Source organism: Drosophila grimshawi, unplaced genomic scaffold, assembly GCF_018153295.1.
Source record: "Drosophila grimshawi isolate 15287-2541.00 unplaced genomic scaffold, ASM1815329v1 contig_1377, whole genome shotgun sequence".
NCBI lineage: Eukaryota > Metazoa > Arthropoda > Insecta > Diptera > Drosophilidae > Drosophila > Drosophila grimshawi.
In genome coordinates this window covers 2,311,973-2,333,897 of record NW_025062900.1, presented here as the reverse complement: position 1 = coordinate 2,333,897, position 21,925 = coordinate 2,311,973, and the positions used below count along the sequence as shown (strand labels likewise).

General features: G+C 35.8%; 5 protein-coding genes across 13 annotated transcripts in view; 4 read left to right on the top strand and 1 right to left on the bottom strand.

Annotated features, from left to right (window-relative positions):
- The window catches only part of LOC6561506 (CUGBP Elav-like family member 2), a 67,355-nt gene extending 63,400 nt beyond the window's left edge, over positions 1–3,955 (top strand). For all 6 annotated transcript variants that reach the window (XM_001989252.2, XM_032735790.1, XM_032735793.2 and 3 more), the window contains 2 exons: positions 2,406–2,561; positions 2,796–3,955. In XM_001989252.2, the coding sequence (XP_001989288.1) occupies positions 2,406–2,561; positions 2,796–3,067 (428 nt within the window). In that variant the 3' untranslated portion in view covers positions 3,068–3,955. The remainder of the gene's footprint in view (positions 1–2,405; positions 2,562–2,795) is intronic.
- A 1,472-nt stretch (positions 3,956–5,427) lies between these two features.
- Positions 5,428–9,772, top strand: LOC6561507 (polycystic kidney disease 2-like 2 protein). 3 transcript variants are annotated; one of them, XM_032736560.2, is made up of 9 exons: positions 5,428–5,896; positions 6,387–7,269; positions 7,446–7,677; positions 7,761–7,988; positions 8,046–8,288; positions 8,355–8,617; positions 8,699–8,752; positions 8,854–8,985; positions 9,148–9,772. In XM_032736560.2, the coding sequence occupies exons 1-8, from the start codon at positions 5,479–5,481 to the stop codon at positions 8,957–8,959; spliced, it is 2,427 nt and encodes an 808-aa protein (XP_032592451.1). In that variant the 5' UTR covers positions 5,428–5,478; the 3' UTR covers positions 8,960–8,985; positions 9,148–9,772. The 3 variants fall into 3 exon arrangements, with proteins under 3 accessions (XP_032592451.1, XP_032592452.1, XP_001989289.1); XM_032736561.2 differs by having other exon boundaries at positions 9,349–9,771; XM_001989253.2 differs by lacking the exon at positions 9,148–9,772 and adding an exon at positions 9,013–9,118 and having other exon boundaries at positions 8,854–8,955.
- A 45-nt stretch (positions 9,773–9,817) lies between these two features.
- Positions 9,818–12,521, top strand: LOC116805327 (uncharacterized protein CG31750-like). Its single transcript, XM_032736562.1, has 3 exons — positions 9,818–10,465; positions 11,197–12,310; positions 12,363–12,521. Exons 2-3 carry the CDS (start codon positions 11,255–11,257, stop codon positions 12,519–12,521), a joined length of 1,215 nt encoding a protein of 404 aa, XP_032592453.1. The 5' UTR covers positions 9,818–10,465; positions 11,197–11,254.
- Positions 12,522–13,605: 1,084 nt separating this feature from the next.
- LOC6561508 (uncharacterized protein CG31750) lies at positions 13,606–14,379 on the top strand. 2 transcript variants are annotated; one of them, XM_043214588.1, is made up of 2 exons: positions 13,606–14,076; positions 14,159–14,379. In XM_043214588.1, exons 1-2 carry the CDS (start codon positions 13,642–13,644, stop codon positions 14,336–14,338), a joined length of 615 nt encoding a protein of 204 aa, XP_043070523.1. In that variant the 5' UTR covers positions 13,606–13,641; the 3' UTR covers positions 14,339–14,379. The 2 variants fall into 2 exon arrangements, with proteins under 2 accessions (XP_043070523.1, XP_001989290.2); XM_001989254.2 differs by having other exon boundaries at positions 14,138–14,379.
- A 1,914-nt stretch (positions 14,380–16,293) lies between these two features.
- On the bottom strand, positions 16,294–17,999 carry LOC6562465 (probable E3 ubiquitin-protein ligase bre1). The gene has a single exon (XM_001989255.2). It carries the CDS (start codon positions 17,356–17,358, stop codon positions 16,531–16,533), a length of 828 nt encoding a protein of 275 aa, XP_001989291.2. The 5' UTR covers positions 17,359–17,999; the 3' UTR covers positions 16,294–16,530.
- Between the last annotated feature and the right edge of the window lie 3,926 nt (positions 18,000–21,925).

Genomic DNA, 21,925 nt, shown 5'->3' with positions numbered 1-21,925 from the left:
AATTCCTATAGAAACTATATGATATAGTAGTCCGATGTTGAAGATTTGTTGGCCAAATGTGAGGAGAATAATGGAATGAATATGAAGAGACTTTAATTAGCAATCAAATTGCTCATATAAGAAATCATCTATATATATTTATATCTATGCGATATAGTGATTCGATCTGGCAGGCTTCACATATACGAATATATTCCAAATAGCATCAGGTTAGTCTTCTTCAATGCGTTACAAATTGCACGACAAAATTAAAATACCCTCTGCCGTGGTATAAAAGCAACACAAATCTCCCTAATTCAAACGCGGTGACCTCAAAAAGAATCGCTCCACGCCCCCCACCCACATGCCAAGCCAATTGTTAATTAAAAATACATGCAGTCATGGCCTACTCTTAACTGGGTTTTAACTGTGCGAGTTTTGCAGGCTGTCAATAAAAATGGTCATGCAACAACAATCACCAAAATATAAACAAAATGCAACTATTTTACAATTTTGCCACAGCAAAATAAGGGCAAAAAACGAAATATTCAACTGGAAAATATCAAATCAACTACTGATACCGGAAAATGGGGTTGATTGCATTCGAAGCTAAAAAAAAGAGAGAATAATAATAAAAAACAATTGCATTTCGCAATATGCCAAAACCAAAACAGCAAACAGCAAAAACTGCAGCGTCATTGAGTGTGCATTCCATATCAAAATCAAAATCCTAGCAATCAACGTGACATTATAAAAAATATATCTGGTGATCTCTGTCTGACAAACAGTATTAAAATACTTTTTTAAAGTAGAAAAAAGGAGAAAAAAACAGTTAAATTAATATATAAATACAATATTTGAACTGGGATAATCAAAGGCAAAGCAGCTTAAAACGTAACGCAAACAAAAATATGTCAAAAGTATTGCATAAAAAATTGAATTACATTCCTCTTTTTTTTGTTGTATTTATTACTTTGAAACACAGCTCAATAGGTATTAAATTAACAATACAAATAGCAGCACAAAAATTATTTCACAAAGAAAAGTTTTTAATTAAAAAAACAAACAAACATTTAGTTTTTTATGATTTTCCCAGCAATGTACAAATATTTGAAATTGAAAATCTCATGAGTAATAATTAATGCATTAAATAGAATAATAAACATAACACTTGAATCTTAATAATTAATTAATTATTTGGATATTATAAACTTAAATTAAAATTGGCAAAAATTCAATAATATATTGATTAACATTTCCCCGATCCACGTACTTATTTTCTAACTGTATTTTGACTGACTCTCAATTACCATTTCCACCATTGCTTGTTAGCCACAAGGCTTTTAAAAATAAATTTCCCTAAATTGGGCCACAAAACTCAGTTACATAAATGAAGCGAATAAAAAATTTAGAGCCATAATTTGATGGCCATATACTAAAAATTGCTATGAAAACTATAGTCGGACTAAGCCGACTCTGTAGTACGCTTCTGGCGTACCAGAACAAATATATATATTCCAAGTTTCAACTGTCCGGCCTCAGTTGCCACCAATACACTCTCTGCCACCTTCGGGCACAGTATATAAAAAAAACAGCCAGTGTTGATGAACCTTTTTTCTTTTTTGGTCATTTTTGTGGCACATAAAATTGGCTGAAATGCAAAACTTTCATTGCGTAAGAATTTCTTATTTTTCATATTGTTTTCTGTTTGTTATAACACGTATGTAAATAACAAAAGAAACCGAGCCAAAAAACGTAATAAATTTTTAGTAGATTACAAAAATTCGTGTGTTGCACAAAGCATACGTGAGAGTCAGGTGGGGGGCGGGGTCACTTGGGGCGGTACACAGCTCAATTAAAAAAAAAACAACAACACAAGTCAGCCGTGCGCACAACAAAGGCTAACAAATTTTTTTTGATATGCTGCACAAAAGGATATATAAAATTTAATAATGTAAGGCAAGCAAACAAACCAAAAAACAAAAGCAGAGCAAAAGCAAAACAGGCAACACTAAAGGAAACCCAGGTCATATATATACATATATATATATATATATGTGTGTGTGTGTATGTGTGTGTGTATTTATGTATATTGTAATTCCCATATGCGTTAACTCAACTCAGCGCGTTTATTGTCTATATATGTGTGTGTGTTGTGTGTGTTGTGAGTGTTGTGTGTGTTGTGAGTGTTGTGTGGGCGTGTCAGCCGCCCTGTTTCTGTCTGCATCTCTTGATATTCGTTTGTGTGCCGTTTAATTTGTTTTTATTATGAGAAACATGCATAAACTTAAGCAACAACAACAACAACAATATCTCTGTCTATCTCTCTCTCTTTCTTTCTCTCTCTTTTTAGCACAGCAGAGCTTTTGCATTTATTTTGAAAGAAATTCAAAATGTTTAACTAATTATATCTAACGTTTTTCTAGGGCCCACCAGCGCCGCAGATCCTTATGGAGCAACCACACTGAGTGGCTTAACAAATGGCGCCAATGCAGCCGCAGCCGCCTTCGGAGCCGCCCAATCCTTGAATGCCAGCGCCTTGCAGGCGGCAGCAGCGGGCGTGGCAGGCAAACAGATCGAGGGTAAGTCTCCTAATATTTCCTAGTCAAGTTGTCTGATGAGTTAGAGTTAATTCAAGAATCTTTCGCAATATTATTTTCTTATTTCCCTACACGTACCAAATCAGTGACTACATATATAAAATGTTGAGCTACCCATTGAGAAAAATATTTGAAACTAAAAAACAATTGCATAACTTTAGGCGACTGTTTAAAATAATCTCTCTTTCTCTGTCTCTATCTTTTGATCATTTTCAGGTCCGGATGGCAGCAATCTGTTTATCTATCATCTACCTCAGGAATTCACAGATACCGATCTCGCCTCGACATTTCTGCCCTTTGGCAATGTGCTATCGGCCAAGGTGTTTATCGATAAGCAGACGAACCTATCGAAATGCTTTGGCTTCGTCTCCTACGATAATCCCCACTCCGCCAATGCGGCCATCCAAGCGATGCATGGATTTCAGATCGGCACCAAGCGTCTCAAGGTCCAATTGAAGCGGCCCCGTGATTCGGGCAAACCCTACTGAATGTGGGCTGGGGAAGGGGTAGAGGGGGGCGTGGCTTAAACACCAAAACAGACACACAAATAGAGAAAAATAGTCGTAGTTCCACATTGTGCCTTTTTTAGAGAAAGAGTTTTGAAACCAAAGGACCAATTATAAAATCTACTTAATGTTAAGCACACACCAAAAAAAAAAAAAAGAAAAAAAAAACACCAACATAAAAATCACAAATCATTGTTTTCTTCTTCTTCACACACACAAAACCAACCAAAGAAGTAGCTTAAAAGTTGCATCCTTGTTGTAATCACTTTTGCTGAACACAATTTCTAGTGCGTTAAATCCATTATTAAAAAAATACAAAAATTACAAATAATTAATATTGAAAACCAAACATAAAACTAAAGCTGCGTTGTGGCGCCAAAGTATTTTCAAAGCCAAATAGTTAAGCAAACACAAAAAAAAAAAAAGCAAAAGCGAAAAAACCGGGAAATCAATGAAAGTTGTTATCAATAGAAAAAGTCAAATTACACATTTGGAAAAAAAGAAAGAAATCATATTAAATTAATTTGTAGCTTTTAGTGATTTAAAAAAAGTCAAAATCAAATGAAAAATAAATTTGTAGACCTGAATTATATGTATATTTATAATATATATTTTCTTTATCAGGCATTCTTTAGTTATATGGCACAAAACATTCGAAACTCCGTTCAAAAGTTAGTAAAGTCTGCTCTATAAAAATATCTAACAAACTGAGTTCTGACAAATCTAAAAATTTAGCCTTAATAATTTCACAAACACACAAACACAAAACATGTGTCAGTCGTACTTTTAGATTTTAGTCTATTGTTTCTTAAAATAAAACCCTACTAAACATAGTGCATAATAATACTATGTTAATAGTTATAAACTATATTTTGTTAAATCTTTCAAATTATTATTTAATGTACAACATGCAAATTGTTTAAAAAAGAAAGAAGAAAGTGTACTTAAATTGCATATAAAAAATACAACTACAAATAGTAATAATATTTAAAACAAACACAAGAAAACCCATTTAAGAATCAAATGATCTAGCGTTTTAATAGCTCCTCCATGAATATGGAGGGCGAACTTTATAAATATTTTAAAGTATATGCAAAACAAGCAAACGTTTTAATATTTTTAAACAAATAAATGAATATTAAAAAACCAAACAAAACAAATAACGAGTAAGTTCTTTATTATAACTTGGGGTTTATATTACAATGCAATTATTTCGGTATCACTGATTGAACTCTAGAATAATACTGCATTTAAAAGTTTTAAATGTGATTCTGGCTTGAAATTTATTTTAAAATGACATCCTACAAAAATAGATGGAAAGACCCCTTTCCACACTTTCCACTTTCAAAACTTGATAAATTCTATCGCAAAAAATATTAGGCCGGAATTAAACTAAGCAAATATTCTAACATAATGCAATTCTATTAATTGTTATTCCTCTTTACAAAACACTAGTCAACAAACACAGTTAAACAAAAGCTACGATTTTATTTGATTAACGTGAAATAGCTCAATATAGGTTTAAGGACTGGAGTAAAAGTATTTGGAATTTGCATATAAAATCTTAAAAGGCAAAGCAATGTTAGCCAAGTCGCTGTCTTTTGTCCTCGAGCCCTGCTGGCAGCTATTGTAAGCGGTTTTGTTGAGGGTTCTTATCGCATTTATGCTATTGTACATGCATTTTTTATGTGTGCTGACAACTCAACTGCCGCTGATAGCCCAAGGGAGCGTCTGAGCGAGCTGCCCGCCCAACGACGGACCATAAATCAAAAACTGCCTGCAGTTTCAGTCTCAGTTGCTGCTGCAATTCAAACGTTGGCGTTAACGCATGAAATATGCATATGGACAAGCAAGATTGCCCACGCTGTGTGTGTGTGTGTGTAAGGATGCTGAAGCTGGGCAAATGTTGAATGCATTTCTTGCCGTTTTTTATGGCATCTAGCCATATCATGGCTCAAGCAGGGTAGCTCGAGGTAGCAACTAAATAGTACTTGGATAAATAAATACATAATAAGAAATAATTTAATTATTATGTTTTTCATATAAAATATTGATAAATAGAAAGTCAAGCTTAGAGTTCAATGAAAGGGTATATTTTAGTCGAGCACTGTTGTGTGTTTTATGTGTGTGCTTATTTTGATAAGACGCCAGGTCAAAGTAAACAGTGCTCAAACCATAAGCTGACTAACTGTCAAAGTCTCGACTCGTTTGCCACAGTCTCAGTTTTGACGAGTTTGTGAAACGAAAAACAACCAATCAAAAAAAAAACGAGCAAAAAGTAAAATCAAATATTTAAATAGAAACCTAAATATCAAAAAAAAAAAACAAACGTGAAATAGAAAACATTTATATTTATTCAAATAATAGTTGAATAGAAAGCACACACAAGCAAAATGTCTGATTTGGACCCGGGACCAGGACCCTCGTCGCCCCGTCGACCCAGGCCGCCACCACGTCCCATCGGCTCGCCACGCGGACGAGGTGAGAGCTCGGCAGAGACCCGAACTGAGGGTGTCCAAAGTAATCGATCGCCAAGGCATACGACGTGGCGCGATGGCAACATAATTCCATCTGTGTCTACAGAAATGGAAGGCTTACGTCAGTCCCGCTCCAACAGGGTGGTTAGATTCTTACCGCCCTTGGGCAATGAAGCAGTAAGCGATACTGATCCCGATCCAGATCGTCTGCGCATTTCAGGCAGAGAGGGGCAGCAGAAAGCAACACGCATTCTCTACACCACCGATGAGGAAGTGCGGGATGCACTCATGGAATTCGGCGTCTTTATCATATTTCTAATTCTAACCTCGCTCGGTGAGTAGACGAATGTTTTTTAGCATAGTGAATTGAAAGATTCTATCAGATATGTAGACAGATTTGTGGTATATGTTAGAAATATGCTTATATATTATATGGTAGTCTGAATCTTGGATCACTTTTCGTTTCATCTTTAGTGATTAGTCTAAGAGCACACTTCAAAAAAACACTATTAATTACAGTGCTTCCTCAGAATCTTCGCATGACATTATTAACAGTGTTAACTTAACAGTACTCACTCAACTGAACTCACTTAACAGAGTTTACTTAGCAGTACTCACTTGACAGTACCCACTTTACAGTACTCACTTTACATTACTCATACCTCACTTAACAGGGTTCACTTAACATCTTTTTGGTTGAAAACATATTTCGACATTAGGGGCATTTAGCGGAAACCAGTTTTTGAAAGTTTCCTTGCATTTGAGGCTATGCATAGACTATATGTGGATGGTCTAAATTTGATCAAAACTTAATATTATCACAGTCACACTCTCGGTGCGTCACTCGTATATGTTTTACTTTAACGACACAATGAAGAAACAATTTGCGGTACGCGAAATGGTTGTAATGCCATCGGTGACGATATCATTTGAGAAACTGATAACTGTACAGGACTTCTGGAACTATTTGCTGCATAACTTTCTGGTGACACTGCATGGCGACATGTCCATAGTAAATACCGATGGGTCCCATATCGATGATGGTGATTCAGTGGATTACTATGAAGAACCACCGCCCGAGCCAGGCGAAGAAGGACCACCGGAAGAAGAAGGACAAATACCGGCCACGGAAAAACCGGATGTAGAAGAAGATGCGAACGAAGATGACGACGAGGATGAAGATGAAGTCTTAGATGACAAAAAACGAAAGCGACAGAAACGAAGGCGACAGAAACGCGACAACAAAGTGTACAATCGAGAGCATATGGCCAAAGGACACACCCAATACGATTACGCAAACATGACGCACTTGGAGGGACGAGTGTTTCTCCATGAGAATCTAATGCTGGGTCCGCCTCGTCTACGCCAGATCCGTGTACGCAAGGATAGCTGCTATGTGAATGATGCCTTCATCCGTTATTTCAATTCGTGCTATGCCGCCTATTCCTCCGGAGCGGAACAGATTGGCGGCGAGCATGGCGGTGCACCATATCGAACAATGAGCGAACTGGACTCGACACCATTGTGGACAACACTGGGTTTCTATAGGAGCGGTGGCTACACCATCAATCTGACCTACAACAAACGAAAGAATCTGCAAATGATTCAGGATCTGAGGAATAAACATTGGTTGGATCGCGGCTCACGGCTCTGTTTGATCGAGTTTAATCTGTACAACCAGAACACGGATATCTTTCAGAGCGCCAAGTAAGTGCAGCATCATATTTATCAGGGAGAGCTTCACTGGAAGATATTCCCAAAATAGGGTTAGTTTTTGATAAGATCAAATTACTTTGAACGAGAACTTGATGATGATCAAGGCTGTAAATTATTTCTGAATATTAAATATTGCCAATTTTTAATGGCGTTCTTGGCACTTTCAGATTCATTGCGGAAATACCACCAACTGGTGGCGTTATACCACAGAGCCAACTGCAGACGGTTAAACAGTTCACGTTTTTAACGGATACAAGTCTAACGATGTCCGTTATCTATATATTCTGGTATATTATGGTTGTCTACTATAACATATTCGAGATCAAGGCAATACGTAAATCGGGCTTTAGGAATTACTTTCGATCGCTAATAAATGTGCTCGATTCGATTATTTTAGTTGTAAGTGAATAATTTAAAAGATTTTACTTAAAATGTATGACTATTATATTTATATATAAGCTATAAACATATATGTTATGCAGTTTTGTTATCTGGCTCTAATCTACAACGTGTGGCATACGATCAACGTGGACAACATGGTCAGTAAGGCCAAGTTTGAGGAATCCTATCAAAGTTTGGATCAATTGTGCTTCTGGAATACCATCTATGTGGATATGATGGCAATCTTAGCATTTCTCGTTTGGATCAAGATCTTTAAGTTCATCAGCTTCAACAAGACACTCGTACAATTTACAACGACGCTGAAACGCGTAAGTGCGATCAACTTTAATTACAACTCTACACTTTTATAAATGGAGCTGTTTTAGTGTTCCAAGGATTTGGCCGGTTTTAGTCTGATGTTTGGCATTGTATTTTTGGCCTATGCCCAGCTGGGTCTGTTGCTCTTTGGCACTAAGCATCCCGATTTTCGTAATTTTGTCACTTCAATTTTGACCATGATACGCATGATACTCGGCGACTTTCAATACAATCTTATCGAGGAGGCCAATCGGGTGCTGGGACCCATTTACTTTCTAACCTACATTCTGTTGGTCTTCTTCATTTTGCTGGTAAGACGAAGAGACCATCTCTACGAATTATATCTGGACTCACTTTAGGATTTCTTTCTTGCTTAGAACATGTTCTTGGCCATTATAATGGAAACGTACAATTCGGTGAAGAGTGAAATTACTCAGGGTCGCAGTCAACTGGGCTCCTATATCTACAAGAAGCTAACATCGTGCATCTATTTTATCACCCATTGTGGACGCAAGCGGCATGCCCCACCCATTCACCAGCGGCCCAACGTCGACAATCAGGATTATGAGACGGATGATGCGGGCAAGAAAAGCTTTCAAGCGCCCAAAGTTCAGCTGCGTCGCAATATGACCGAGGCCGAGTAAGTATCATTAGCTCAAATAAAATTAAATTCAATTAAATTCAATTAAATTAAATTATTGCATACTTTTATGCCACGCAGGGCACAATACTTTGAAGATGTGCCCGATGATGTCAGAAACAAGGATATGTTTCGGTGGGTAGTCGTACAGTACTCATTGTCTATGCTGATCTCTCTATCTCTCACTCTTTCTCTCTTTATCTCTCTCTCTCTCTCTCTCTCTATCTCTCACTTAGGCTTAACAATCGCGTCTCGCTGCTGGAGGAAATTTTGGAACAGCTAGTTAGCAACATGGATGGCATTTTGAAGCGTGTTGAAAGAGAAGTCAAGAAAAACCAGTAAAGAACCAAATACAATATAATCTATACGTTAGTATATATTTAATTTATACTTAGGTAGATAGTATCTAGTACTAGTAGTTGAACCAACCACCACCAGCCTTTCCTCCCAGTCGAGCTCTCTCGACTCGCGCGTTCTTTCACTTCTTATCTTATTTATTCAAATTAAAATTAATTAAGTTTAACTCACAGCCCAAAACAAAGTAGCCACTAAAAATGCACGCGCTAATCTTTGCCAAATCTGTGTACGGTTACCGCTTCCTTCCACCCTTCAACCCCGCCAATGTTTACCTTGCGCACAAAGGCATAGCGGAAAGGGGATGGGGAGGGGGGGTGGAGAATGGGCAACAAAGCGTTGCCAACGAATTAAACTTTATATTTTGTACAACATAGCATGAGGAGACCAATGCCAAAAGGACAGAAGGATAAAAGGAGCACATCATTAAGTATCTATGTGTGTGTGTGTGTGGCACGCTAGAGGACAACACTGTTAGCCGCCGTGTTGCGGTTGTGGCACGTGTGTGGCAAAGGCAAAAACAGCTGTGTTGAAAGCAACAAAAATTACAACAACAACAAGACTGAGGCTGAGGAAAGTTATGAAACAAGTTTAGTGTTTACAAATTGCATTTAAACAACGTGTAAATGTAAAAGAAATTGTGCTGCGAGTTAGATACAAACATACTGAAAAGATATGCAACTTATTAAAAATGTTATTAAAATATTCAGGTGTGAAAGTTGTAAAACCAATTTATACACAGTTCGTAGTTATGGCTGTGAAATGTTTTAAGCCATGCTATTTTATTTAAAACTTTCAAATCTGAACCGGAAACGGAAACGGAAATGAAAATATACCTATGGAAATTCAAAAATTCATTTTGGAAAATGCCAACAAAATATTTGTTAATCAATTGATGAATTATACTGGAACCTTTTATTCTAGCCATCAGAATCTGGAAACAAAATTCGTTATTAACAAAAATGATTGAAATAAAATCAGAAAGCGTACTTAAAACAAATACGAAAGCAACGTCAATAATCTGGCAATTTACATTCTCACAAATATATCTTATTTAACAAAGAATTAATTCTCGTTATTTGGCAATTGTAAATACAGAATATAAAATGCAAATTGAAAAACGCAATCATAATTGCAACAAAACCAGCAACTGCAATGTAAATACGAAAGCGAAAGAGCGGGATAGCGAGAGGGGGCACAGGGCAGAGAGCAGCACTTGAAGGCAGCGCCAATTGTCGGCGTGCGGGTGGGAGGGAGACAGCGCCATAATTACTTACCTTCATGCACGACAACAGAGAAATGTTAAAAATACGGCCATGCAGATCATGATGTTAACCATGATGATGATGATGATGATAATGCTGGCGCTTGGCAGCTGGCCAGCTGGCCAGCTCGTATGCATTCACAAACATGGCGGCCACTTGTGCAAAAAATTCGTTAAGTGTCTGCGTCCAAGCGAAAGCAATATGAAATTGACGCGTAAATATTAAACAGGTAAATATGAAATGAAATGGCAGAAATTACAACGGCTTTTGCACTTATTTGCACAGTATACATCAACAACATCACTTTAAAGATATACATTCAATTAAATAAACGCATAATTTTTGTTTAATGTAATATTATCAGTGCTGCCCATCGAAGCTGCTAGAACAAGACTGCAGACTGCAGGAAGCAGCTTAAGCTTAAGTCTCTCCACATTACGCCTTAATTGCAAGAGTAGCATAAAAAACATTTCGATAAGCGGCTTAGTTCAAGCTGTTTGGTCAGCAAAAAATTAAAATCAAAATAGATGCAACACGTCAAACGGATAACGTGTAATTAACTGGCCATAAGTTAACCATTAATTAAACGCACAACTCATTAACAGCAATAAAACGTATTTAATCAATTTATTATTGTTGCAAATTTAAAAAAAATTGAGATTGAGAGGATCACATAAAAAACAATAAAATAAAATTGAAATAATGAGAATAAAAATAAAGTTTGAAAACGGAAAATAACCTGTAACCTTTGCATGTCAAATTAAACTAAACGAAATGAATAATAATTATCAGAAATACTGAGACATCAATTACTAAAACAATCTTAGTTTTATGCATATATTCTGATAGAGCATAGACTGTTATGCGCCATGCCTAAAATGAGCCCCTAAAACCGAACGTTATGCGTAATGATCACAATTATGTAACACTCTGGTGATTATGATAATATATACAGCACAGCAACCCCCACAAAGTTCAGTTCATCAAAACGCAGAGTGAGGAAAACAACAAAGCGGAAATGGAAATGGAAAAGTTTTTATTCAACATAATATATATATTGAGTCGAACGATTTATTGGATCTGTCGCTTCTGTGTCTTTGGTTACTTCAGTTTCAATGAGAAATCGGGAAAATTATACATATGCCAACACTCAGTTTTAAGAAAAATAGTGGCCAGCATTGTAAAGATATTTTTGGTATTCACAGACAACGCAAACTACGTGTATTTGGTAATGACGGCTTATATGGCTTTGTTTGAAAGGCTTAGAGAAAAGATGTCTGGATATAACTTTTATGTACCCATATCCATTTTCAGCCATGCGAACTTGCACTATTATAAAATGGTTTATATCCTTCATAGTCGGAAAATAAGTGCATCATACGTATCGGTAATCAATGAAGTAATAGAAATACACAGAATAATGATCTCGACTTTCGACAGCATTTATTTCACTGTTGAAATCAATATCCTCATCATTTTTCTACTTGAGTCTATATTAAATGTTCTACAAATATGGAATCAACTTTCCACAACAATTATTTGGATAACTATCTATCAGCAACTTCTCTTTGAGCTCTTCTACTGGGCCTATTTTGTCTATCAGCTTATTTTGATATCCTGGCATAAAGTTTTGCTTAGATGCCTGAAATCCTCTTTACATAATCTGGAGAACGGTCATCGTCATCAACAACAGATTATTCTCTTCTATGGACTCTATTTTCGGATTTGGAAACTGCATTCTCGAGTTACCAAACTTTGGTTAAAGATAGCTGGAGCCCTGTTTGGCAGCACTTTGGCCCTATCATATAGTATATGCGAAGAGTTATTCAATATTATTTATACACAAAGTCAACCCACGGAGAAGTGGCATTTCTACCTGAGGTTCCAAATTGGCCACTGTCTGGCACCTCCTATGCGAATCTTCCTTTTGGGTCTCTGTAATAATCGCATCGAGGAACTAACCATACTCTTAAGTCAACAAATCATTCTCATTCACTTGTTGCAAGGGCAAAAATCACTGAATCAAGTACAGTCAGTTCAAGAAATATTATCTGAACAGCTGTTGGAATGCAAGGTGAATATGTGGTTAATATAATTATGATTAATATAATTACTCTTTCTTCTAGTTCAACTGTTTTGTTCTGCAGCAAATACGACCGATCAGAAATTATATTTGGTATGTGGGACAAACGATTAACAATGAGTTCCTTTTATTATATCTTTGGACCAGTTTTTTGAACGCAATGTCCAATTTGCAGTATGATTTGGCAAATGCAAATGATTAAATGGACACATAAAATGAAAAATGTCTTATAATCGCTTTGATTTTATAGATTTTTAACCATTTCAACATGTTTTTGAACTAAGAAATTAAGTTTCTTTGAATTTTAAAATCATTTATGTCATGATTACTGGTAATATTGATTTCATCCCAACTTAAATGCAAATTTAGTTTGATATTTATTAATATTAACTACATACTACATATATGTGTAAAAATAATATTAGAGTCAATTAGAGCAAACCTTTTATGCTCCAATTTTTGGAGTGCAACATTTGGATGAAAAATTATTCTAAAGGTTACACACATTATAATAATGATCTAATCGTTAGTTGAGTATCGACAAGGTGCTTTTATTTGTACTGCATTTGAGTTAAGCTAAACGAAGCCACTAATACAGAATATTATGCGTAATGATTGCACTAACTTATTATTCTGATGCGGATTCATCCAGCGAACTAACGCCAAAAGTTTAGTTCATCAAAATGCAACCCGGTGAAAACATGAAAGACAAAGTGGAACACTTTTTATTCCACATAACAATCAATATTTGTAGTCGAGCGATTTATCGGGTCTGTCGTTTCTTTGTTTTCGGATACTTCAGGTTTCAAAAGGAAACAGGAAAATTGCACATTTGCAAACACTCAGTTCCTAAAATAGTACTTTCCCTCATTATGAAAATATGTATTATATTCACCGATATGGATAACTACAATTACTTTCTAGGTGTAATTTATGCCTGTTTGTTTAAAAAGCTTATTGACAATATATCTGGATATAACTTTTATATGTATATGTCCATTATGATCAATGCGAACTGGAACTATTGTAAAATGGTTTATATCCTTCATAGTCGGAAAATAAGTGCATCCTACGTATCGGTAATCAATGAAGTAATCGAAATACACAGAAAAATGATCTCAAGTTTCGACTACATTTATTTCACTGTTGAAATCAATATCCTCATCATATTTCTACTTGAGTCTATATTAAATGTTCTACAAATAAGGAAATCATTTTATTTTGTAAGAATTTATAAGCAATTACTCTTCGAGTTATTCTACTGGGCCTACTTTGTCTATCAGCTTCTTTTGATATCCTGGCACAAAGTTTTGCTTAGATATATGAATTCCTATGTACGGAATATGGAGAATGGCCAACATTTAAACAGACGGGATCAACAACAAATTATTCTCTTCTATGGACTCTACTTTCGGATTTGGAAACTGCATTCTCGAGTTACCAAACTTTGGTTAAAGATAGCTGGACCCCTATTTAGCAGCATTTTTTCCCTAACATTGAATATGTCCGAAGAGTTATTTGACATTATCTATAAACAAGGACAACCCATGGAGAAGTGGCATTCTTTCCTTACGTTCCACATTGGCCACTGTCTGGCACCTCCTATGCGAATCTTCCTTTTGGGTTTCTGCAACAATCGCATCGAGGAACTAACCATACTCTTACATCGACAAATCATGCTCATTAACTTGTTGCACGGAAAAAATCAAAAATATTCAGCAGAAGAAATAATATTCACCAGACTGATGGATTGTGAGGTGAATATGTGATTAATATCATACTATATTTATGGTGTCAATAATATTTTGTACATCTTAGTTCAACTGTTTTGTTCTGCAGCAGCAAACGCGACCGATCAGAAATCATATTTGGCATGTGGGACAAACGATTAACAACGAGTTCCTTTTACTATATCTTTGGATCGGTTTTTTGAACGCGATGTCCGATTTGCAGTATGAATTCGCAAATGTACATGAAAAAGTAAATGAAGTTCTGCCGTTTAGGAACAAAATACAATAAGTAAAAAGGAAGCAGTTTTATACCCTCTATAATTCGATCGATAAGTGTGTAATGTATTGAAGAATATTGTGCATATTCAATAAATTCAGTTTACAATTAAAAATATGAAATTTGTATTTATTCGTAACGCTCTGTTAACTTTGAAAACGTTTTATATATGTATCAAGAATCGAAATATCTAGCTTCTTTTTGGAATACCCTGCAGCGATTAATAATGGGGCAAATGATGAACAATATATAATTCAGATATTAATGATCAGCTGTACGAATTTCATTAAGATCGAATAAGAAACATAGATTTAGTTAAGTTAAATTATTCAATAAAACTAAAATCTGAATTCAAAAGAATTAATTAATATATATATATATAATCTGGGTACTGAGAATCTGCTAGTTGTGTACTCTCTAACTTTTTTTCTTTCAGTGTATGTGAACACAGTTTTTACCTCACATTATCATTTGGCAGTTAGAACATAATTCGCCATAATTATACTAATTGTGTTGCCCATCAGGGGGAGGAGGAGGAGGAGGAGTTGGAGATGGAGGAGGAGTCCCAACATTATGTTAACCTCATGCTACTATGTCGTTTTGGTCAGTAATTTGGAATGGATCGCTTGGAGCAGTTGATATTCCGCTGGAGCCTTTCGATTCTGTGTGGTTCCCTTTATCGAATCTGTCGCTTTAGCGGATATGCTCACTTCAAACTGAGTACAAGATTTGGCAAATTGAGAGCATATAAATCGAATTGGTGGATCATATTTCTAACCAGGCTAGTTCTAGTGAAAGTGTTACTCTGTAACAAACTCAATCCAATTGGTGCATTAGTTTATATTGTCTTCACGCCTCAGACAATTTTTCCGATTTGCCAAAATGATTTTGAGACATTTGTCAGCTATTTAATGCTATTCGTAAGTAATTTCTACTTGCTACGTTTACTGCGCCTGTTTAACAGCCGGAAGTACAGTGGAGCCTGCTTGATGGCTATTCAAAAATTGATGGAAATACATCGCATTCTAAAATCGAGTTGTGGCAATTGTTGTAAATTCAAAACTGATCTGTATATTCTATTGATATTTGTACTGCAATATGAATTTAGTGTTGTGCAACTTGTGCATAATTGGTGGCAACCCTGCTTCTATGCATTCAATCTACTGTTATTTGAAATGTTCTTTTGTGCATATTTCACTTACCAGCTGCTCTTGATGGCCTGGCTCAGAGTATTAAGAGATCAGCTAACAGAAATTGAACTTTTTCCGGGCTCATTTTGTAGTCATCAACTGATTCGCTTTTATGATTTACACACTCGCATTTGCCAAGTCCATGGGCTTGTTAGCCAACTCTGGCTGCAAATCTCCGATTTGCTCTATGTCAGCATCTTAAAGTCCAACCATGATTTTGTCTATGCTTTGGATGCGTGGGGGAAACTCGATGAGAGAACATTTGTGATACTCATTCGATTTGGCAGCTTTTTGTCGCCCGTCTTCAAATTCTTGCTGCTTGCCACATGCAACGATCGCATCGAGAAGTTGAATCAACAATTGAGGCAACAATTATTTCACATCGAATTATTGAATTCTCAATTTGAAGTGTTTGAAGTGGATGCAACAGCCAGCGAACACATATTCAACAAACTCTTGGACATTGAGGTCAGTGGCATGCAACTAAGCTGAGTACATAAAATAAAAACAAAACAATGTTTAATAAGAATTGATTATATTCTTTACTTCATAGAACTGCTCTTTTTATCTACGGCTGCACGCACAACCCTTGAGGAATTCAATTTGGCATCTTCAACAGGCTTTGAATTTCAAAATTCTATTGATTTTTCTGTGCTGTTTGGTTTTTAATGCCACAATGATGTTGCAGCAGCAGATATTCTGTCCAGAGCTGTTTTAATAAAGAAATCAATTTAAATTGAATTCATGTTAAAAATAACTAAATTAGGCATATTTTGTTCTTTTTTGGCATATTTTATATTTTTGCATCAATAAATATTTTGGTATGCATTTGTTAATTATTTAATTTAATACTCGTACTTAGACAAAACATTGACATAATAATTTAATGAGTGCTGCTCGGCTCGTAAAAACATTTGAATTTGTTTGATGAGCTTAGTGAAAATGAATGCAGTTCTGCTTAGACAACTAAAACACTTATTACAATAATAATAACTAACACTAAATTGGTTGGCTTCACTTCAACAGCGGCGTCGGCGTCTTCAGCGATAATTTCTCGAATTTGGACATTGCTGCAATTGCCGATGGAGACAGCTCAAAGACCTCCGCATCGGGATTATAGGGATAGTCCGGATTCGCAGCGGCGACATCATTAACAGCAATATCATTGGATATATCCACGGGCAGATAGCTCTCAAAGGCATCAATTGAATTATCCAAATCGTTTGCGGGATCAGCGGCGTCCAGTGTTGCCCACTCATCGTTGAATGTATCACTCATCTCAATGGGATTGGCATTGGCATCCTCATCGTCCGATGATTCCAGTTCTTCGCGTTCCCGCTGCATCAGCGACTCGCGTTCGACTAGGTGTGAGGACTCGAAATTCGTTTCATCGTCGTTGGCAAAGTTTTCAATCAGACTGTCTCTGTCGTACAGCGGCATTTCCGTTTCCGTTTCTGTTTCCGTTACGGCTTCCTCATTATGCGCCATTGTGTCGACATCTTGAGTCAACTGCTGCAGCTGCTGCTCCTCGGCCTCCTCTATCTCCTGCTGCACTTCCAGCTGTTGCTCCTCCTGCTGCTCTTGCTCCTGTTGCTCCTCCTCCGGTTGTGGCGTGTGCTCCTCCAACTCTAACTGCTGCTCCACCTGCTGCAGTTGAACATCTTCCATTAAATCGGACATTGTTGCGTTAACAGTCTGCTGTTGTCTGTTCTCAGTTCCCTCGGCAATGGAGTCTTCAATGGGCGAACTAGAGTCAAGTGTGGCTGTAGTTGTTGTTGTTGTTGTTGTTGTTGTGCTTGTGCTCTGTGTATGTGTGCGTGTGTGTGTGTTTAATGGGTGCATCAGTTATGTGTGCATAAATAAATTGAATAAAAGTTTGCATTACTTTTGTGTTTGCCAATTAAGTGTGGTATTAGTTTTTAGTACAATCAGTCGCCGCTACATGCAAATATATATTAATAAGAACTTACAGCCAAGAAACGTGTGTGTACCTTCCACGCGTTGTATATGTCAACTAAATTGCCGCTTAGTAAAGCATTGGCTTTTATACATAGACACTACGCATTGTGACGCTGACTCATCAGCAGCAGTCAAGCTTGGTTTCGGACTCAGTGAGAGAGGGAGATAGCGTGAGAACGAGAGTTGGCAGCAGCGACGCTGTTAACCTATCAGCATTAGAGAGCAGTGAATGAGAGACAATATCAGCAGCAGCGCTGTTAAGTTATCAGTCTACCGTTGCTGGGCTGATTTATAAGATGGTCATTAAGCTGTGCTCTCTGACTAAGATATATAGAAAGGAAGACAGCGGGAGCAGCGCAGAGTTAAAATATCAGCACTCTCTTTTGTTTGACTGATGCTCTCACACAACTGTGAACGGGCATTATCAACGGCGCTGTTAAGCTCATAGTGTTCTGTTTGCTTAGCTGCCCTTCCTTAACATGTTTACATTTTTCGCTCTTACGTGTGAGCCGTGCTTACTTCTAAGCTGCTCTACTTCCAGTTGTATTTCCCCAACGTTAAGTTGACAGTCTTGTGTTGCTAAGCTAATGTGTAATCTGCTCTTCTCCTATTTCGCTCTGTTACTCAGACATTGCGCTCTCGCTCCCACTCACACTTGCTATTGTGTTAGTCGCCATTAATTTACATTTCTGCTTATTATGCGTCGCCTCACACATGATTCACCTTCGTCTGATAACATTACATTCAAATTGTATTTATAAATTGCAAAAAACATCAGCATGCGACATGTGAAGTGCCCCCGCCTTGTTATTCACTCACACACACAAACACATAGAGAATATTTGTTGGTCACTCGGTCGATCAGTGTAATGTGTGACGTCACAAGCTCATTATTTATTCCCGAGTTTGACAGCCTTCCCTCAATCACTTAATTCTATTTTTGTTTGTTACAAATTGCGAAAAAAAAAAATAAATTCACGGAAATTTGTCTTAATAATGTGTTTATTTTTATTTTTTATGACGCTCACTTAAATCTTTTGATGATTAAATTGCTTAACAGAAGCAACCACAAATTTTTCAACTAGTACCGTAAAATGAGTCACGCTATCTGAATGAATATTTCCGGGGAACTTCTCGAGAATTGCGATGCTAACTTAAAATTGTATTTTTGCATGGATGAGTGATATTTTATGCTAATCGATTTAACATTCTTTAGCGTTTAAGTTGCGTCATAAAAAAAAGTAACTTTCTGTTAAGCTGTCTTTTAAATGAGGTATTCCTTAAGGAACTGCCTGAGTTATGCATGCCAATTTTTAATAGAGAGACACTCCCGCAACCTCAAACTCCGCCTCTCCCCTACTGTTAATTCTTTCCTGTTTAACAGTCGGTTTTACGCTGCATATTTCATGTGTGTGCACTGAGTTTTTACAGTTTACAGTTAACAGTGCCCCGCTGCTTTTTGCTCATTTCATGCGCACTTTGTGTGAAGCCACCCTGTAGAACGAGCATATCCCGTCCCCCGTGCCACCCTGTACCATAATGCTTAAACAGCGCGTAAAAAAATCGGGCACATAACAAATTGAAATGCAAGTGCACAAAGTAATTTTGTACAAAGTTATGAAGGGCTACATACATTTATGCGATAAATGCGGTTTACATATATACATATACCAAATTTGTACATTTTTTTAATAGTAAATTATTAATATAAAATATCGCACATTTATTTGGCTGTTTGACTGGCGAGCGACAGGCAAAATTGCTTAACAGCCTTCAACAATTTTCACAAAATATTGTAGGTGTGTGTGTGTTATTCCATATTAATATTTATGAAAAATGTAAATATATTCAAATAAATGCATGTGCTGAAAGTTTGGGCTACCAAAACCGCAGCTTTCAATATCCGCGTGTTGCAAAAAACTGAACTGCATATAAATTGAATACATTTTTGCCACTTTTTGTAATAGTTTCAACTGCCCGACAACCATGTAACATTTTAAATTTTGTGCATATATATATATATATATATATATATATATATTGATATGTTTACATGTTGCACTTACGCTTTAAACTTGTTCATAATTGCGCATTTCATACTTTTTTCATATGGTCATTTATTAATTTTGCTCTGATTTATGTGATTACGTACCAAAAAAAATAATAATAAAGAAATACCAAAAATAACATTCTCTTTCAGACAGCAGTCAGCCAAGGCGACATTTAACTTTCACTATAAAAAAAACCTTTGAAACCTATATATTATAGTAGTTCGATGTTGATGTTATCTATGTAAACAGAAACGTTTTCATTTGTGATTAATTGTTCCTAAAGCAGCTATATGATATAGTGATTCGATCTGTCAGAATCCGACATATCTACTGTTAGTGATGCTAATCAAGAATATATACAAGCTATGGAGTCGGAGAGGCCTTCTTTAGTGAGTTTAATTAGGATATATTGTTGAACATAAAAGCTTATCATACAATAATTAATCTTTCAACCGATAGTTCATAGAACATAAGATATAACTACCTCGACTATATACATAAGTCTGTTAGTAATTCTCCTTATTTCAACACAAACTACACAGGATGATTATAATACCCTTTAAAAGAGCATACAAAAAGAGAGTAAAAATGGCAACACGCAAAATGCTCGAAAGTCGCGTGCTCGTCGAAATTCGATATAATAAATTCTCATAAATACTACACGGTTGCCAACTGCCACGCCCACTTTTTGGTGCCCCTGTATACGTCCAAGACAAGGATTTATGTGCATGACGCACATGACTTTTAATATAAATTAATTTTTATTATGGCTAAAAGTAATTAATGGACTTGAAAAACCGCATATATGATGCATGTACCGTTAAATTGCTGCAACAACTGTTAATGGTGGGGCAGCAGGCAGCAAGGGGGCAGCAAGCAACTTTTGTGCATGTGGATGGCAACCCTGATTTGCACGTTGCCACTTGTAAAATGTCATGTGCCCATAAATTGCATTTGCAAGTGTGTCCTAACATAACTTGATAAGGCTTGTTATAAAATTCCATATATATCAACTTTTGTTTTTGGAAATTCTTTTTTTAATTTGGGTTTCTACTAATAAAATGAGCAACGAATTGCGTGACAGAGCTTTTAGCGTTTATAATTCAGAAAATCCTAGAAATGACCTAACAAGACTTTAAGCCAGTATTTTAAACCGGAATCGGAATTGAAATTCGAGCTAGTAACCGAATGCGATATTATTTCCCTAAAGACCGTATCAGTAATATCCAGTATACATTAAATATATATATTTGTTATATTTACTTTTCAATTTTGAAAAAATCGAAATACCAAAGCGGAACTAAATACCGGAAAAATTTATTTACCCATTTATATATTTTACTGAACCTAAATTCTGTTCGGTTTGACACCCAGCTTTATACACATATTACTTAAAAAAAAAAAAAAACTAAACAACGTTTTAAGCTTTAAAGAAACAGCTAAACTTTTATTCTTGTATTTATTGTTTACTCACAGAAAAAGTTACGCAAATTTGCAATTGTCAGAAAGTCGCTCAATTATGCAATTAATCTATGCATATTTTATATCACAGCAGATTGCTATTACGAATATCATAAGTTGTTTTTTTAACATAATATATAATTTATTTTTATGCGTTCCATTGTCACAAAATAATAAAATGCATAATTTGTTTGCATTATTAATTTAGGCGCAATGACGTTAATCCGAAAGAAAGCAAAAACGCATACAAAATATGTCTATCTAAAAAAACAAAGATCAACAAAGACAGGAGAAAAAATACTCTAAATAATGCCCGACTAGTGAAGACCCTTTAAGCTTAACACTAAGAATTTGGATATATCAAAATATAGAAATTAATAAGTAGAAAATAATGTATCGATAATTGTCGACCTTTGTTTAGCTCATCTTAACTCTTTTCTATTCGACTTTTCAGTTTAATTTGTGTGTGCCCATTGTTTTACCTCCTACAGGGAATATAATAAGTAGAAAAATCTAATTGTGCAATTAAACATTTTGTCGTGTTAATAAAATATTTATGATTGCGGTGGCTGATGCTTTATTGGCCTGGCATATTAACAAAACTTAATTATGGCTTCAACAACAACCGCAACAGAAAAAAGTAAATAAAAATATAACAGCCGAAACAATTCAAATTTAAAGATAAATAAATTGCCTAATAGCAAAAGCAAATTTACACGCTGAATTGCAAAGCTTAAAGCTGTGAAGCAAAAAAAATTAAATTGTATTAGAAAAAGATTAATAGTGAAAATATAATTAAGTAGAAACATATGCAAAGAACCGCAGCCAGGATTTTCTCACACCAGTTGCCTTAACTTAGAAACTTATAAAATTAGTTGTAAAATAAAATCAAATAAAAGCAAGCAAAAATATATACAAATGGTTTTTAGATATCTTTT

Coding starts and splice junctions, on each gene's coding strand:
- LOC6561507 (XM_032736560.2), top strand. CDS start 5,479: ATGTCTGATTTGGACCCGGGACCAGGACCCTCGTCGCCCCGTCGACCC. Junction 5,897..6,386: donor TCTAATTCTAACCTCGCTCG/GTGAGTAGACGA, acceptor ATATTATCACAG/TCACACTCTCGGTGCGTCAC. Junction 7,678..7,760: donor TCGATTCGATTATTTTAGTT/GTAAGTGAATAA, acceptor TATGTTATGCAG/TTTTGTTATCTGGCTCTAAT.
- LOC116805327 (XM_032736562.1), top strand. CDS start 11,255: ATGGAAATGGAAAAGTTTTTATTCAACATAATATATATATTGAGTCGA. Junction 12,311..12,362: donor AACAGCTGTTGGAATGCAAG/GTGAATATGTGG, acceptor TCTTTCTTCTAG/TTCAACTGTTTTGTTCTGCA.
- LOC6561508 (XM_001989254.2), top strand. CDS start 13,642: ATGAATTCCTATGTACGGAATATGGAGAATGGCCAACATTTAAACAGA. Junction 14,077..14,137: donor CCAGACTGATGGATTGTGAG/GTGAATATGTGA, acceptor TGTACATCTTAG/TTCAACTGTTTTGTTCTGCA.
- LOC6562465 (XM_001989255.2), bottom strand. CDS start 17,358: ATGCACCCATTAAACACACACACACGCACACATACACAGAGCACAAGC.